This window comes from Sprattus sprattus, assembly GCF_963457725.1.
Source record: "Sprattus sprattus genome assembly, chromosome: 13".
Lineage (NCBI taxonomy): Eukaryota > Metazoa > Chordata > Actinopteri > Clupeiformes > Clupeidae > Sprattus > Sprattus sprattus.
Genome location: NC_137911.1, coordinates 4,570,142 through 4,587,886, shown reverse-complemented (window position 1 = coordinate 4,587,886; position 17,745 = coordinate 4,570,142). Strand labels below are relative to the sequence as shown.

Below are 17,745 nucleotides of genomic sequence, written 5' to 3'. Positions count from 1 at the left end.
CAGTTTAAAATGATATTTGGAAAATTTGCAATTACATGGAGGGGGCGTGGCAGCGGTGGTGAAAAAAATATTGTGTTGCCCCTTTTCTCCAGAGCAGAGCAACTGCCCTTCAAAATTCCTGTGCACGTCCCTGGATTTCACTTCAGGAAAAATACTAATTTACTGGGGAAAATACTAATTTTGGAACCTTTGAGTACAGATTGGCACACCACAATGTTGGCAATACTGGCATAGCGGCTAATGATACTGCTCTTTAGCAGCCAGCCTGTGAGACATGAGCCATTGGCAGGGTCATGGTAGCATAGCGGCTATCTGCACTCTATCCAGTTGTATGTAATGCACTGAAGGGGTAAATCTTTTCCTTTTTCCTCTTTATTTCTTGTACCACACCACTCCAGCAGCCCCTGGACAGGAGGTACATTCTAGGCTGTTACTGGGCCATGGAGATTATGGGATTTCATCATGGTAGCTAGCAGCCGCGCCCCTATCAAGCAGTAAGGTGTTTTAGAGAGTGCTGTTTAATGGAAAGCATTTTTTTTTTTCAAAGATTAACGGAACATTACACAACATGCTCGACACCGAAACAGGATGTGTACCGTTCACACCGGCATGAATGGAGCTTCCACGATTTCTGTAAAAAAAAAGCCACCTCTCTAGGCAGCATAAACTGCACAAACACCACTTGACCTTTAAACAGTGTAAAGACGTTCCAGCTAATCCACAGCCCACTCAACACCACTATTCTGAGGCTCAGAAATAAATGGAGCACACACTGAAAGGAGGCTGTATTTAATACTACATTCAGGCCAAATACATAGTATTTCCATTCCCCTAGTGTATGCTTTTAATTGATTAAACAGTGTTCTGCATTATGTAAACTAATTACATTGATCATGCTCGATTATCATTAGCGTGAAGAGCACTTCCATGTCCACTAATCCTTCTGGAGGTCAAGGATTGTGGGGGCTTTTAAAAAATGAAAAAGTGCTTCATGAAAACTATGAGCATTCATCAGGGAATCCGACTGATCTGTTATGGCATGATGTGTTTGGGTGTGCAAGTAGGGCCATTACCAGTGTTTAAAGGGTATGGAGGCATCACCATCCCCTACATAAGCAGATTTTTAATCAATTTCATTGTGTAAAACGGTAGCCCAGTAATATCATGGCCAGAATATGCATATTTTACATTCAATTGTCTTAACTCTACACACTGTACCAGATTTGAGAGTTTCTTACAGATAATGGCAAATCGATCATTGTGTGGTCTTCCTGAATATGGTATGCTGACAGTCCCCACACAAGACATGTCAGTAGAAGAGCAGAACAAAGGGGCTGTGCCCCCGCCCTCTCTCTTTAGTGGCACACAGCGGACGCTAAATTACAAAACTGTTCATTAAGCACACACTCAGTTTGGAGACGTTCTCCACCTCTGATTTTTTTTATCCACGTGGACTTAGCTTCGAAATTATATTTTTAGATCTAAAAGCCTTACTTTGGTCCTCTGTGACCTCATAGCCTGCTGTGGGCAAGGGTTATGCTTTCTGGTGTTATTCTGGAGGAATGCCATGGGCAGGGTGTTACTTAAGTCCATTGGTGTGTTACATTTTATGACACATGCCTGACAAAAAAAATCATGTTTTTCAACGGTAGATGGTAATGCTGCCGATTGAATCATGCATTCATTCGCTTCAGCCAGATGGCAGACGTTTAAACACACAGTTGCTCCAGTTTAAACTGGACATTAATCCATCATAAAATGAGTCCTTGGTGTAAAATAAAAAAATCAGAAGTGTTGAGATGCATGTCCTTCTCCCAAGCAAAAGGATGGTCATTCTATAATTTGATTTGATTTTGAAGACAACCTTTGGGTTTAGATATCCAGTCTTATAGGATTAGGGCATTCTGTCAGTGATAAGTCGCAGTACATAATATAGGGAATTAAAAAAAGAATATGATCCCATTTCTCATATATAGAATCATACAAAAGAAACAAACCCTGGATACATTCTGGGTGCAGTGGTTTCTTTTAGGTTGAATCCAAATGCCTCTCAGATAAAAGCAGGCTGCTGGCTAGATGGTGCTCAGAGAACATTTTCCACATTTTCAGAGATTAATTCAAGAGAGGGCACTAAAGAGGCCATCAGTTTACTGTAGAATTTAGCCAGAGAAACCCTTGCATCTAGCTGTTACCAGTTATAGCCATTATTGTGCAACAGGGTGAAAAGAGTCATGCTGAGGAATACAGTTGTTCTTAAAGAAATATTCAGATAACATTTTGGAAAGGACAAACGTGTGCATTTAGCCTTCTTTCAATCTTGCCAGCAGACTCATGAAGAACTGACTCTACTACAGCAAACAGACTCATGAAGAACTGACTCTACTACAGCAGACAGACTCATGGAGAACTGACTCTACTTTACTACAGCAGACAGACTCATGAAGAACTGACTCTACTACAGCAGACAGACTCATGGAGAACTGACTCTACTTTACTACAGCAGACAGACTCATGGAGAACTGACTCTACTACAGCAGACAGACTCATGGAGAACTGACTCTACTTTACTACAGCAGACAGACTCATGGAGAACTGACTCTACTTTACTCCAGCAGACAGACTCATGGAGAACTGACTCTACTCTACTACAGCAGACAGACTCATGGAGAACTGACTCTACTTTACTACAGCAGACAGACTCATGGAGAACTGACTCTACTCTACTCCAGCAGACAGACTCATGGAGAACTGACTCTACTTTACTACAGCAGACAGACTCATGGAGAACTGACTCTACTTTACTACAGCAGACAGACTCATGGAGAACTGACTCTACTTTACTACAGCAGACAGACTCATGGAGAACTGACTCTACTACAGCAGACAGACTCATGAGAACTGACTCTACTACAGCAGACAGACTCATGGAGAACTGACTCTACTTTACTACAGCAGACAGACTCATGGAGAACTGACTCTACTTTACTACAGCAGACAGACTCATGGAGAACTGACTCTACTACAGCAGACAGACTCATGGAGAACTGACTCTACTTTACTACAGCAGACAGACTCATGGAGAACTGACTCTACTTTACTACAGCAGACAGACTCATGGAGAACTGACTCTACTTTACTACAGCAGACAGACTCATGAGGAACTGACTCTACTTTACTACAGCAGACAGACTCATGAGAACTGACTCTACTTTACTACAGCAGACAGACTCATGGAGAACTGACTCTACTTTACTACAGCAGACAGACTCATGGAGAACTGACTCTACTACAGCAGACAGACTCATGGAGAACTGACTCTACTTTACTACAGCAGACAGACTCATGGAGAACTGACTCTACTTTACTACAGCAGACAGACTCATGGAGAACTGACTCTACTTTACTACAGCAGACAGACTCATGGAGAACTGACTCTACTTTACTACAGCAGACAGACTCATGGAGAACTGACTCTACTCCAGCAGACAGACTCATGGAGAACTGACTCTACTCTACTACAGCAGACAGACTCATGGAGAACTGATTCTACTCCAGCAGACAGACTCATGGAGAACTGACTCTACTTTACTACAGCAGACAGACTCATGAGGAACTGATTCTACTCCAGCAGACAGACTCATGGAGAACTGATTCTACTTTACTACAGCAGACAGACTCATGGAGAACTGATTCTACTTTACTACAGCAGACAGACTCATGGAGAACTGATTCTACTTTACTACAGCAGACAGACTCATGGAGAACTGATTCTACTTTACTACAGCAGACAGACTCATGAGGAACTGATGCTGCTGAGGCAGAGCAGCACGCTTGGAGAAAGTTGAAGGAGTGGGATAAACAGAATCCTTCTCTTTCTCTAGAAAAACAACTTGTAACATGTCTGTGTCAGTTATCACCTCATGCACAGACTCACAGAAGCAATTCACTCTAGAGGAGATATCAGTCAGCCTGGGTCACAAGCACAGTCCCCTCAGGCCAAACCAGCTCCCATCACTCAGCCTCTGTCAGGCTCCTTGTTAACACCCTCCCTTTGCAGTGGCAGCTGTGCCCTCTGGTCGCTTGAGTTGGCCTGGTAGACACAGACATTCAAGATTCAGCTCTACACCATACAGGGAACTGCTGACTCTGATTAACTGGTAGTCTTTTGTGAAGGTTTTTTTTTAAAGTGAAGTAGACACATTAGCTGGTAGAAAATGAGTGTTCATAGAAAGAAAGAATTTAACTTTCAAAGAACAATTTAGTTTTTAGGTTTTGATATCATCCTGTACCATACTAGCCATGTTTGTCATGGATTACACATAACTAAAGTCTGCACTTTTATAGTGCACCATCTATCTGCATTGAACCGTCTCTTCAATAGAAAGTGATGTGACATGTCCCATTATCCATACCACTGTTGGGTCTCACAGGATTTACCATATCCATGTCGAGTAATCTCATTAGCAGAATATTATAGTGGCCGAGACCAGGCCCTTTTGTGCTTTAAAACTTGACGAGCAGACCTCACATTCAGATTTGCCACACTGATGTCTTTGGTGTGTGTGTGGCCCCCGACCGCTTGGCTTTGTGGGACTGCAACGCTCTTCTTACGACACGCACGACTGCTTCCAGTTAAGTCCTGACACTGGAAAAAAAGAAAAACTAGGCATTGATTCACAATGGATGTCTGGGCCCTGAGCCCTGTTTCTGCACTCCAGAACCCCCCCTCCCTCCCTCCCCCCTCCCTCTACCCACCAGCAGCCAATCTGTTCCTCATTTAAGCTCATCTCCACCCACTCCGACTGATAGGTGAAAATTCACCCTACTTAGTTCAGGACTCCGGAGCTGCATGAAAGTATATTTATTAGACAAACAAACAAAGACAATTGCAATCGGGCTCCCCTCCCAGCCGAGGCTGACAGTGAAGGCCCTGATAAACCCGTCGCACAAAGTTTATATAGTCAGAAGTTTAGCTTTCAGCAGGGTTGATCACGTGGTGGATTTCTCACGTCCGAGGCTCCCTGTCTTGCAAGGATGGCAGTTTTGCACAAGGTCGGAAGAAGCATAGTTCCTTTCTTATCTCCTCTGGTCTAAACATGCTCTTGTTCATATGCAGACTTAGTGGCACCTAATATTCTAGTTACACACACAGAGAAAAGCCATGCTCCTGCTTTCATAAGCACATGATTCATACAAGGAATATATTAATACAAGGCACTTGATTATTATTCTTAAGTCATTAACCGTGTTTGGAAATAATCTCTATCACCGACGCTCTCCTGGCTAATGGTGGGTATTAAATGTAACACTTGCCAGAAAAGAACTGGTGATAACTTCTCTGGTTTGTAAACACACTTTATATCCTGATGGTTAAGCAAGTGTGACCGAAGCAGGCGAGGTGTCAAGATGCAAGCCACAGTCTTAACTGCCCACAGATCACTCCCCTCATGCGTCAAACTGTTCCACTTACCACAGCCATTAACTCGGCAAATAGTGGCGGTATATTCAGCAGCAAGGTTATTTAATTCTCCACTGTTCCTTTCAAAATGTCGCCCATGAGTCCTCTCTCAACTATCTCATAATCCAGAACCAAGCTTGGAGCAGGTCTAAACTGTAACCTAACTTTCCCAGAACTAGACAATCAGCCACTGCGATCCACTAATCATTTCTACACCTCACCCTCTCCCATCTGTGAGTGTGTACAACACATACTCTTCCTCCTTGTCTCCGCCACTCATGTTATCTGACTGGAGATAGTTTTTAGAAACGTACCCCTCTTCCCATCTAGCAGCTTCCTGGTATCTCTGTGATAAGTGGTTGGCCTCTCTCCGTCGGGTGGAAAGTGTGCAGGCCAGGGTGTGCCAACGTCAAGGTGCTGCCCTCCTTTTGGGCAGCCGTAGGGAGTGTGCTAAGTATGGTCTGACGTCAGGGCTGATGGGTCTTGGGATGTGAACAGAGGGAAGCTTCACTGTGTCATCGCTGTCAGAAAGAAAGTATAAAGAAAGTCTGCAACAACATATGCTGTCCAGACTACGAGCAAGACTTAAGCGCAGACAGAGATTTAGAAGATGTTTTCCTAAATGCCTAATCTCTATAAAGAAATTATCTGAAATTGTCATGGAGTGACCTGGAACAAAAACCCTAGCGAATATAATATACATTTGACTTGCAGGGAATGGGCATTACTAATACAGCTCCTTTTGGCATAACAGTTAGCATAAAGGTCCCTGGACTGAAAACCTGATTGGAGCGGGAAACAGGAAAGGCTTTTATTATTGCCTGGCAGTAGTTTAGTAGTTTAGCTGGACTGGCTGTGTGTCCTAGAATGTATTAAGGAATGGAACTGAACTCCTAAGAGGTTGCGCCATGGAGCTCTAGAAAGGAACTGAACTCCTAATATGTTGCCCCATGGAGCTCTGGGACCTGCACTAGAGCACAGCCTGATGTTTGCATTCTGTTTAGCATTTTTCCACTGCTTAAGTGAAGCTTAATTGTAAGTGTACTGTTGTTTTGATGCCATGTGTTTGATTATCTCAGCCTGCATTTCTTCTTCATTAGTATAATTAGGTAAGGTATCTATTGATGCCAGGCCAAGTCTACATTATAGGCGGTTTCCATAACCTATAGAGCCCTACAAGCTATTTAAACATCAGGAGGAAACTTCACCAGTCTACGCAACAGGATTACAATAACTCCACGCTCACTAATGCTAGGTCAAGTTACTTCTCATGACATTTTGTGCTCTGCGTAAAATGTAATATGTTCTTGGACAGATGGCCCAAAGACAATGTGATGTGATGGGTATCAGTCCTTATTGCTGAGTGCAGCTTTTTGCTACAATCGATTTCCTGACGTTATGTTTTTTCACATAGGCCTGTAGTGTAGTGTACTGAAGACATGCTGGCGACTGATGCTATCCTCCATAGTTTTAAGTCTCTTTTCTCCTCCCATGCCTGAGGTTTTTGGTTTGACCCTACACTGTAAAAAATGATTTTGGGGTGTTGTAAATGTGCCTTAGTTAAATGTGTTTATTATACATGAAATTACTACATTTTGTCAATCTCACAATAATATTAGATAAACTACACTGAACTACCTAATTTTATTGTGTAAAGCAATACTTAGGACAACACATGTTATTTATTAGTAAACTCCATGCAAGATATTATGTAGAATGTGCAGGCAAAGAGTATTGATGCAAGTGCCCAGTGAAATGTACACAATTTTTTTTAGTATTAAATAGACATGCGCATTTGACACTGGAACTCAACCAGTGCGCACTCAAAAAATAAAATGCGAACCAAGATGGCGACGTGTTTGAAGCTTGTTAGTGGGAAATGTTTCATGTCAATTAAGCTATCTACACGACTTTTTATATGTCTACATTGAGTCGGTTAGTTGTTTCTGTGTTACACGAATGTTGAAGAGTATTGTAAGTCTTCACTGAAAGTCTCGAATATTATTTGTAGGTGGCTGCTAACCCTTAGACCAAAACTCCATTGAAAACACACAATAGCTAGCTAGCCTACTAAAATGCGATACACAATGTTTGGAGGCTACAACTTTTTTGTGCTGAAAGGCAGCTTACTATTTATAATTTAATTGTACTTAATATGTATAATGTTCCTGGCAACCGTGTTATAAAAGCAATAAGGTACTCGAGTCAGTACGGTATCGTCAATAATGTACTTGTTCGAGGGTTTGCGGATTGACGATATCGTACTGCTTAGATTTGTACTATCACGGTAGCATAGCGGGTAGGGCACAGCGTTACGAATGTGAGAAGCACAGGTTCACAACCCGCCGAGTGTAAGGTTTTCTAAGTCACTTAAAAGTCACAGGTCCGATACCCACAAGAGGCAATCATCTCCCAGGTTACTGAAAGGCTCCACCGGTATCAGAATAAACTTGACTCTCTATGAACACAAGGAATTCTACGTTCCCTACGAACACTAGATCCTCCTCCCCATCCAATAATTTATTTTAGTAAGGGCATTATAAAAAAATCTGTATTTGTAGGTCAACTTTACCTAAAAAATCTGTGTAATTGAAGGCCAATATTTACCTAAAAAATCTTTGTAAGCTTTACGTGATATATTGTAGTAAAGGATATTTGGGGAATCTGTGTAAAAATTACCTGAAAAAGGTAGGGGGAAATTGTTACCACAATTTTTTTGAGTAAATAGGGTCAGTTATTTTTTATAGTGTAGTGTGAGACTATTTCTTCCACCAGCTGAACACAAGCACATTCTTAGCTCACTACAGCACATACAGTTGTATGAAGTAACAACACTCAACGTCCAATCTCCTGCCCCTGAACATGCATAACTATGAATGACACCATGTATTTGGAGCAAGCTCAGTTGATACTGTCAAGTGCTTCTCTCCGTCCAGAATCTTGCGCCCTTTCTCCTTAAACCCCTTGCTCTCAACCACATCTGCTGCCTTATCTGACAGCCTAGAGAGTCAGGGGAAGAGAGTCCACACAGAGTATTCATTGTTGGTATGGTTTCTGTGCAGGACTGGATTACTCACCCAGTGGGAAGTGCACACTCATCTCCTATGGCTAATGGCACAGACGTCCTCTGCAGATTAGAGGTAGTGCACAACTGGGCTGGATGGAGATTATGTAAGGCGGTTAACAAATAGAGAGTTTCATCTGTCTTGGGAATATATGAAAACTGGAGTATGGCATCGTTCAAGAGCATGAGTGAGCTAGTTTGTGACTTCACAGAAGAGCATGTGGTGGGAGTTATTTAAGGGCAGAAATAACTGGTCACTGCTTTCTGGAGTCTCATGTAGACCACAGCCTTACACAAATAAGGGGCAATGCTGTAAGCCAGTTATTGTACGATAAGCCATTTTTGTATTAGCAGTAACTGCAGCCTGGGTCCCATTGTGTCATCATTAGATCCATACTGTGGTACATGGAGATAAACCTCTTAATCCTGAGCTTTAAAGTACTGCCTTTTTTATTAATACTGGCATCCCTGCAGGCTGTGTAACTGAGAAATGCATTGGCCCTTTGAAACAGCCATGATACAGCATGCTTTCCTTTCCCCACATTTCTCTCAGACAGACAGCAGAGCATGAGAGTTGTTTTGTGTGGTGGCACGGCACTCAGCTGAGTGGCCTTGTGTGATGTCAACATGTAGCCATCGCAGGTCCATGGGGTGGAGGGTGATGGGGGGGGGGGGGCTGCAGGTGCTGTGAGGGGGGTTGCCAGATCCAGTGCCTGTGAGTCTCATTGGCCCTGGCATCGTGGCTGGCATTGTTCATTTGACATTGTGCACGCGGTCCGTTGGGGAAACAGCTGTGGCTGACGGACTTCCCAGACTGGCTGGTTGGCACTGGGGCTCACTCTGTCAGGACTCTCTGTCTGGGGCCAACTTTGATCAGCTTGGCCCTCATACATTCAGGCCTGTCTCTTCCTCCATGTCAGCTTTCAACTCCCCACCACTGATATCTTTTGGCAGGGTTCAAGACACGTGTGTCCTCCACAATCAGTGAAGAAAGGGAGTGCTCTGCTCCACAAAATAAGCACTGTGATTTTCCTGGCAGGCCCAAGGTATGGTTTCCTTTGTGATGGAGTAACTAACACAGTCTGTGCTAACCACGCTAAGTGTCCAGTGGCTACTGTTGCACCCTACAATCAAACTCTGTCTCAGTGACAAACCACTACTCCTTTGGTTTAATCACTTCAATTCAATCCATTTTTGTGTAGATCTGGACATATGTTTTTGATCATTGTCTTGTTCGAAGATTCAACGACGACCCAACTTAAGTTTCTTGGCAGAGGCAGCCGGATTTTGATTTAAAATGTCCGGGTCATGATGCCATGGCCCCTCACAAGGTTCCCAGAGCCTTTGGAGGAGAAACAGCCCTGCAACAGATCACAGACGGTGGCGGCACCATACTTGGAGTGTTTGTTGCAAAAAAAAGCTCAATTTTGGTTTCATCTGACCATAGTACACGGTTCCAGTCAAAGTCCCAGTGTCACGCCAGCGCTGAGTCCTGCTCCTGCCACGCCTCCTCCGACTACAACTCACCTAGCGGCGTCACATTCCCAATCACCTGAGTATTGATCACAATCACCTGTCACTCCACTATAAAGTGTGGTTTAAGTGTTTATTCCCTATTGTTTGTATTACCAGTGAACAACGGTTGTGTAATCCCCGTTTGTTCTCCTGTGCCCCCCCCCCCCCCGTGCCGGCTGGTTCCATTAAGTTGTGTCAACCAACGTCTCTGTGTCGCTTGAAGATCATGACACCCAGTAGCGCTTAGCAAACTCCAGGTGCTTACGTTTGCCGTGAAATGGCAGGAAAGGCTGTTGACATGTTGACATGGAGGTGGCATCTGATGGTAGTCTTGGAGAGTCGGTAACCGGAGGATGCTACTGTTTTCTGTAACTCACCAACAGTGATTCTGGGGGATGTTTGCCTCTCTTACAATTATTTGTGTGCTTCTACTTAGAAAAGTAGATCCACTTGCTGATACGACCTATTCAGCTGCACATGAAATGATGAGCCTCTGGTAGCTATCTGTCAGAGGAAATGAGTCAGTACTGACTACAGTCACATCCTGGCAGGATTAACAGGAGCCCACATATTCTCTCTCTCCTCCCTCAGGATGTTTACCCTCTTTACTTGCTTTCCACTGGCCTGTTGGGTTATTAGCTTAGCTCTGCACATGGAGCATGGCCCTGTAGTCACTGTCACCTTACTGCTACTAGAAAGAACCTTGACCTCAGCCGATTTCAAATGCTACCATGAAACAAGACTAATGTCATCAGTTTTCCCATTGTCAAGCTACAATACCCAGGAAGATATGTTTTTCTTTTGAAAGATGATCCTCTTTGTCCACCCTCTGGGGAAATGAACGGTACAGAAAGACTGACGTATGGGACACTGGACACTTAACAGGGGGAATGAATCTCATTTTGGATTATAAGGTTACACATTGTAAGTAATCGCTTCAAATCGCTTCATTGTCTTTTTGGTCTGTGTTATTACAATGGTGAGAAGCATGCTTTCTAGGTCGCTAATTGCAAAACAAAGCAAAACGAGAGGCTAGAAAAACAGCTATTGCTAAATCTCACACAAGGAGCGACAAGCAAGCAGCAAGCAGGCTCATGCAAACTTGTCTTGAGGTTACGAGCACAGCAAACGTACTGGCCTCCAAACGTCTGTGCCTCTGTAAAGGGTTGGCTGAGACAAAGCGCTGCCTCTGTGTTGATGTGAGCGCAGAGTGTGTCAGCAGTCTCCCAGGCCCACCACGTGCTCGTCTGACACTAGCCTGGGGAAGTGGGGAACAGCCCAGTGACTCATTGTGGCTAGGCTGATTTAAGCAGATGTTTTCAGGCCCTTCCCTTTCACCAGGCTCAAACTTGGGGCTAATGTTCCTTCCAAATCCATCCTCCCAGGCCCCTCTGCTCCGCAGGCATCCAGGCTTGCCTAATGTCATGGAGGGAGAGAGAGAGGGGCCATTACTCAGAGATGGCAGGGCCAAGGACAGTTCAGCATGTTTCTATTCATTAGATCATTTTGTGATGAACACTGCAAAAAAAAAATTCTATCCTAGTGTATGACTCTGTTGCAAGTTTTGTTTTAACTGTTTATTTATGTACTGCTTGATAAGATTAGGATTGCGATGAACACACCAAGTATAGGTTCAATCACTACCCCAATCACCTGAAAATGTACATTTTGATATACATGCCAACGGTCTGTCTTAATGAGACTTTTGGCCAAGATGGTGGGGTCTGTGGGGTCTGAGCAGGGGTTTGCTCATTTCTCTTTCCTTTCCTTAGTTCCCAGAGTGTGGATTCTTTGGAATGTATGACAAGATCCTTCTCTTTCGGCATGACCTGCATTCCCAAAACATCCTCCAAAGACTTTCATCAGCTGAGGACATTCATGAAGGGGATCTCATAGAGGTGGTGCTCTCGGGTGAGTTTCAATGGGTTTACATTTGTTGGGCTTGATTTTCAGCTAACCTGAAATGATCTGGAGTTTAAACACTGCGTTATACTGTAGATGAATGTACGACATGAATTAATTTATATTTATAAGACACAATCCACCAAGGACTGCAATATCCAATGGCAGAAAGTGAAGCACTCCCTAACTATGCAGTTGTGGTGCAAGTTAGCACAAGATAAATGAAATGGCTGAGACTTCCTTACCTACTAAGGCCCTCCATATGACTTCACACAAACACACACACCAACATCCATCACTATTGGCTAACGTGTCTATTCAAACTAGACAGTTCTGTAACTGGAATTTATTGAGGCCTCATAATTTATGAGTGTGGATCACCACTTAAGCCAAAAAGGTGTGTCTGCCCCGTTCTGTATGTTTTTTGGTGATTTCATATTCAAGGTTACCCATAGGACAAATCCCACAAGCATTAGTTTGGGGATTAATTCCCTGTGGTTTATGCCTCTGGAAACCTGATCCAATGTCTCAATCAGATTATGATGTCAAATCAATTCCTGAAGGCAAATCAATTCCTACGCTATGTTCTATCTCACCTGAAACAGTAGCACAGTTTGAGATTTTCAACTAGCCACTGTAAAAAAAATAGTCTGCCACTGTGCTTCTACCACAAACCACACAACCATTGAGTGAGCATGGAGCCTGGGCTCTTCCTCCTGTGACTCTTCCCCAGGGTCTCTTCCCCGTTGACTCTTCCCCCTGTAACTCTTCCCCTGTGACTCTTCCCCTGTGACTTGTGACTCTCCTCCTGTGACTCCTACCCCTGTGACTCTTCCCCTGTCACTCCAGTGACTCTTCCCCTGTGACTCCTGTGACTTTTCCTCCTATGACTCTTCCCCTGTGACTCTTCCTCCTGTGACTCTTCCCCTGTGACTCTTCCCCTGTGACTCTTCCCCAGTGACTCTCCCCCTGCGACTCTTCCCCCAGTGACTCTCCCCTTGTGACTCCAGTGACTCTTCCCCCTGTGACTCTTCCCCACTGACTCTTCCCCAGTGACTCTCCCCCTGCGACTCTTCCCCCAGTGACTCTCCCCTTGTGACTCCAGTGACTCTTCCCCCTGTGACTCTTCCCCACTGACTCTTCCCCTGTGACTCCTGTGACTCTTCCTCCTTAGACTCTTCCCCTGTGACTCTTCCCCTGTGACTCCTGTGACTCTTCCTCCTGTGACTCTTCCCCTGTGACTCTTCCTCCTGTGACTCTTCCCCTGTGACTCCTGTGACTCTTCCCCTGTGACTCCTGTGACTCTTCCCCTGTGACTCCTGTGGTTCTTCCCCTGTGACTCTTCCCCTGTGACTTTCCCCCTGAGACTCTTCCCCAGCTCTTACAGTTGGCCTCAGCATTTACAGGTGTTCTGCGGTCCCCATTTGTTCTTGTCATAAATGACTTTTGTATCCTGCTTGGTGTGCAGTCTAGCAGATGTGGTTGTAACAGGCGTGGGTTTCCTCTCTCTGCTGCCTCCCCACTGGGGAGCACTTCACCACACCTGCCTCTCACATCCTCCCGGCAGTGTGAGGGCACGCTGGTTCAGTGACTCCTGTCGCGGGTGCCTTAGCACATTGGCGCCCTTAGCAACTGATTTCAAGGTTGGTTGTGCTGCTTTGTTTGCAGTTTGGTAACAGACATTTGCTACTGCTGAGGGTTGAGCTGATCCCAAATCAGCAGTTTATAAAGAGGAAGGGTTTGTGTGTGTTTGGATTGTGTGCCCCAGACACAAAAGCAAGTATGTTACATTCGCTTCATATGCACTTTAGATCCTAGGTGTAATGTTTTTGCCATGAGTATACAGTTGTGTCTGAAGGAATCTGAATGGATGTTCAAGAGTTCATTCAGATGGTTAAACATTAGATAATATTGAGAAATAGATTATTTAGGGTCACAAAGATCCAGTGGAATATATTTGACCTTGCACACACACAATTACAAACATGGACATATTGTGGTTCTCTGGCGGGGCCTATCATTCTTCAGGTCTTTCTCTTCACTCTTGACGAAAGTTTATTTTCGACAGAATGCCCCTGACTGAGAAAGGGAGGAGAGTAAAGCTTCTCCTTGGCGTCAGGCTCAAAGGCGAGAGCTTGTTTATTCTGTTTGAGGTGACGGTAGTTGATCTGGGGACTGTAGACGCAAACCGTGATGTGAGCAGCAACTCTTGAAAGGGCCAGAGTGCCTGGGTCTGTGGGGAGGACGTCCTTGGGGAAGAGGCCCTTGTACGGGCTCTTTGTGTGTTGCCATATGTCAACATCTGCACTAGCAAATCTCAGCAAGTCAGATTTACAGATGAACTCATTTTTTCTATCATTTATTATTTCATCACCCATAAATACTTTAGGAGCTGTGTAACAAACTAAATTGAGTTAAGCAATATGTCTGATCCTATCTTGTGTCATTTTCAAAAAGATTTGGGCATGCCAGTTTAAGTTATGCTGAAGAAAATGAGAAAAAGAATAAATGACCAATGAATGTAGGGTTTGCCTCTTGAAAGGCACTGCATGATCAGATGTATTATGATGTCCCAACTGTTAATGTCCTTAATAGCTGAATGTTTTAATGCGCATGTGATGATGTTTAAGCAGTGAGTTGAGCCAACTGTGTTGATGAATGTGCTGGGGCCCAGCATGAATGCCCCTTTTATGTGTTTGGGCCAGAGTGTTCTGTGCTGCTCTCTGGCATGGAACTTGTTGGTATTCAAAGTGTTCTACTTCATTCCTTTGAAGTTTAAAAAAGAGAGGAAAAAGAAACAGGCGAAGAAAGAGTGCTCTTCTATTCTGTTTCAAACTTTACTGTCGCTTGTTAGGGTTAGTTCTGGCCATATGGTTCCCCAAATTGATAAGTCACTGTGCCTGTGCCCCACTAAGAGGCTCCATGGAGACACCCTCACTAGTCACAAATGTATGAAGAGATGGTAAACATTTTGTTACGTACAATATCAATGTCCTGTCAGTGCTTCCTGCCCTTATGATTTCAGTTGAGCCTGTCAGATGCACAGTGTTTGCTGAATCTGTCTGTTGCACAATTTTGTATTCTCACATTGATGAAAAGGTTAAAAAAAAAGTATTATTCAAAACAATAACACAACTTTTGTTATAAGGCTCTTCAGAATGCTGCAGGATGTTCCTATGATTTGAATGGGCCAGCGCAACATTCAGAGGGCCAATAGTTCTTTATAAATGCAGCTGATAAAAATCTATGACCGCTGCCATTGTCAATGGGTTTTGTGTTTCTATTTGTCACATCTTTCTTATCATTCAGTTCACTTTTCGTAATGGAAATTCATTGTAATTTATAGTCAGCAAGTTAATCATTGCTGCGCAACACCTGAAACTTTTTTAGAGGAATGTATTTTTTAATTTTAGCAATAACCGTATAATAAGCAGGATGATGTATGGTCTGCCGGTCATTATCAAAAAATCAATCCTGACGGGTCGAACAGGGCCCTGTGCGTAGTGGATTTATTTTTCAATAATGACTGGCGGGCTTGACATTATCACATACTTATTAGGTTAAGTCGGACTTTTTTTGTTTCTGTTTTTATTTTTATTTTATTTCTGTTTGCCGATTTTCTGTCAACGATTCCCGGGACACTTAAACACCGGGGTGCACGGAATTTGGTGGGCATGTAGCCCCACTAGATTAGCGTGGAACCATTGATTTTCGTTTTGATCCGTTGCACCCCCGTCGGACTGGACCCCTTTTAAAGAGGGTGGGGCTATTCAGTTTTCTGTGAATAAGTCGAAAACCGTAGGGTTTAGGAGGACCACATTTTTTTTGTATGTTGGTCTTAAGAGGCCACGTCAACCATTCCACTACCACTTATTTCATGTATAGCGCCACCTAGTTACAAATGAAAAAGCAAAAATGGAGTGTTGTAAAAAATGTTAATTATATGTTGACAAGGTCAGAACTGCACGAAATCGGAGGTGTGGGATCATTATGACACTTTCTGATTGCACGTTAAGTTTCTTGGAATTCCGTTCACGGGGGGGCATGCAATAAATTGATTTATATGGTTATACACCAACTGGCCTGAAGGTGGCGCGACACAGTTTTCTTCGAATATCCCGAGAACCGTAGGGCCTAGGAGGGCCAAATTGTTCTTTTGTATGTTTGTATTAAGGGGCCATGTCAACCCATACTATAACCAGTCATTACATGTATAGCGCCACCAAGTTAAAAATTAAAAAGCAAAAATGAGGTGTTTTAATCGCATATATGTCAAAGTGCTCGAAAATGACCAAATTTGCCAGGGACATCAAGCCTGTAACCGTCCAACTTCGGTGGAGTTTTGGTCCATGGATGGAGCAAAATGGCTCTGTAGCGCCCCCTAGAACTTTGCAAAAACCACTGCGCATTGGGGTTATTTTGCCGTAGCTTGACGGAATTCGGTTCACGTCTTCATCATGCTTGGACACACCAAAAAGTCTCTTGACGCCATGGTGGCAGGTCCACAGGAAGTCGGCCATTTTGAGTGGAAGATACGTTTTGACGGCGTTTGCACACCTCGCATCTGATCGAATTCCTCCGACAGATTTAATGGTAACGCCTTGAAATGTGGTCAGGTTATTCTTCAGCCATGGGCGACTTAAAGTTATAGAAGATTTTCTCATTAGTTGGAAGGTGTGGGCGTGGCCAGAGATGGGCAGTATTTCAATTACTTGTATTTGAAATACAAGTTAATTTGCTTTTGAGTATTTTGTCATTTGTATTTGATAGGGCCGATAAAAAATTGAATGTAATATGGAACAAAATACTTTAGAGTGGAGTAATTTTGTATTTAAAATACTCAAATTACTTTCTCCAGTGTTTAGGCAGAAGGAGATTTTTTTTCTGTCGGATTCTACCACGAGAACATCTGATCTGATCTGCCTCTGAATGTCATTGTCGAATCAGTCAATTTGCCAAAGGTGTTGCTTCTTATGGCCCGCCCCTTTTTGGGGCGAAAAGGAAATCACCCCAGACCTCTCTCATTGACTCTCATGTTAAATCAATTTTTTTCACAAAACAGGGTTGTGGTCGAAAACTTAGAAAGCTGTCTTGATCCTTGTCAATTTATCTTCATTAGTACACCGACTTAAAGGAGGTTCTTTCAAAGAGCGAATCGAGTTGTTGCACTGAACGTTAGCCATCTTGACAAAATGTGACCTGATGAAAGTCGTGTGATGTCCTTATACGCAATTAGAGCTAAGGTCCGGGACGCGATCTGGCACTCCACGCCTGGGCGAGACGCTCCACTTTGTGAATGAGGCGCACCTCACCTAGGACGCGATCTGGCACTCCGCGCCACATTGCATAGAGGCAGGGACCCGGGCGCACATGAGACTCTTATTAAAGATCTTAGCCTACTATAAACGTTGTTGAGACTCGCACTAAAGATCTTACTCATTCTCACAGAGACAAAACAAATAGCTACACGGTCATTTATCTGTGTGATGTCACATGTGTGCGCCAGTGTTGTCAATCACATGTGGGCGCCAATGTTGTCAAAGATAATCTGTAACTTGTGGAAGTTGTATTGTTAAACGGTGAGTACTTTGGTAGATTAAAGTATAAACTTTGAATACAAATGCTAGTACAACTTCTATACGTTATCTGTAAGGTTGTGAGTGTGCAGTGGTAATGTAAGTTGGATTCGTAAAACGTATTTTAGGAAATAAATGACATTGCTTGACGTGTAGCTATTTGTCTCTGTTTTGTTACCGACTTTCAACTTAATAAAAATCTCAACAACGTTTATAGTAGGCTACGTGTA

General features: G+C 43.6%; 1 protein-coding gene across 2 annotated transcripts in view; it reads left to right on the top strand.

Annotated features, from left to right (window-relative positions):
* prkd3 (protein kinase D3) overlaps positions 1-17,745 on the top strand; it is a 53,286-nt gene that overhangs the window by 16,239 nt on the left and 19,302 nt on the right. For both annotated transcript variants that reach the window (XM_080850142.1, XM_080850141.1), the window contains exon 3: positions 11,810-11,948. In XM_080850142.1, coding sequence (XP_080706268.1) covers positions 11,810-11,948 — 139 coding nt within the window. The remainder of the gene's footprint in view (positions 1-11,809; positions 11,949-17,745) is intronic.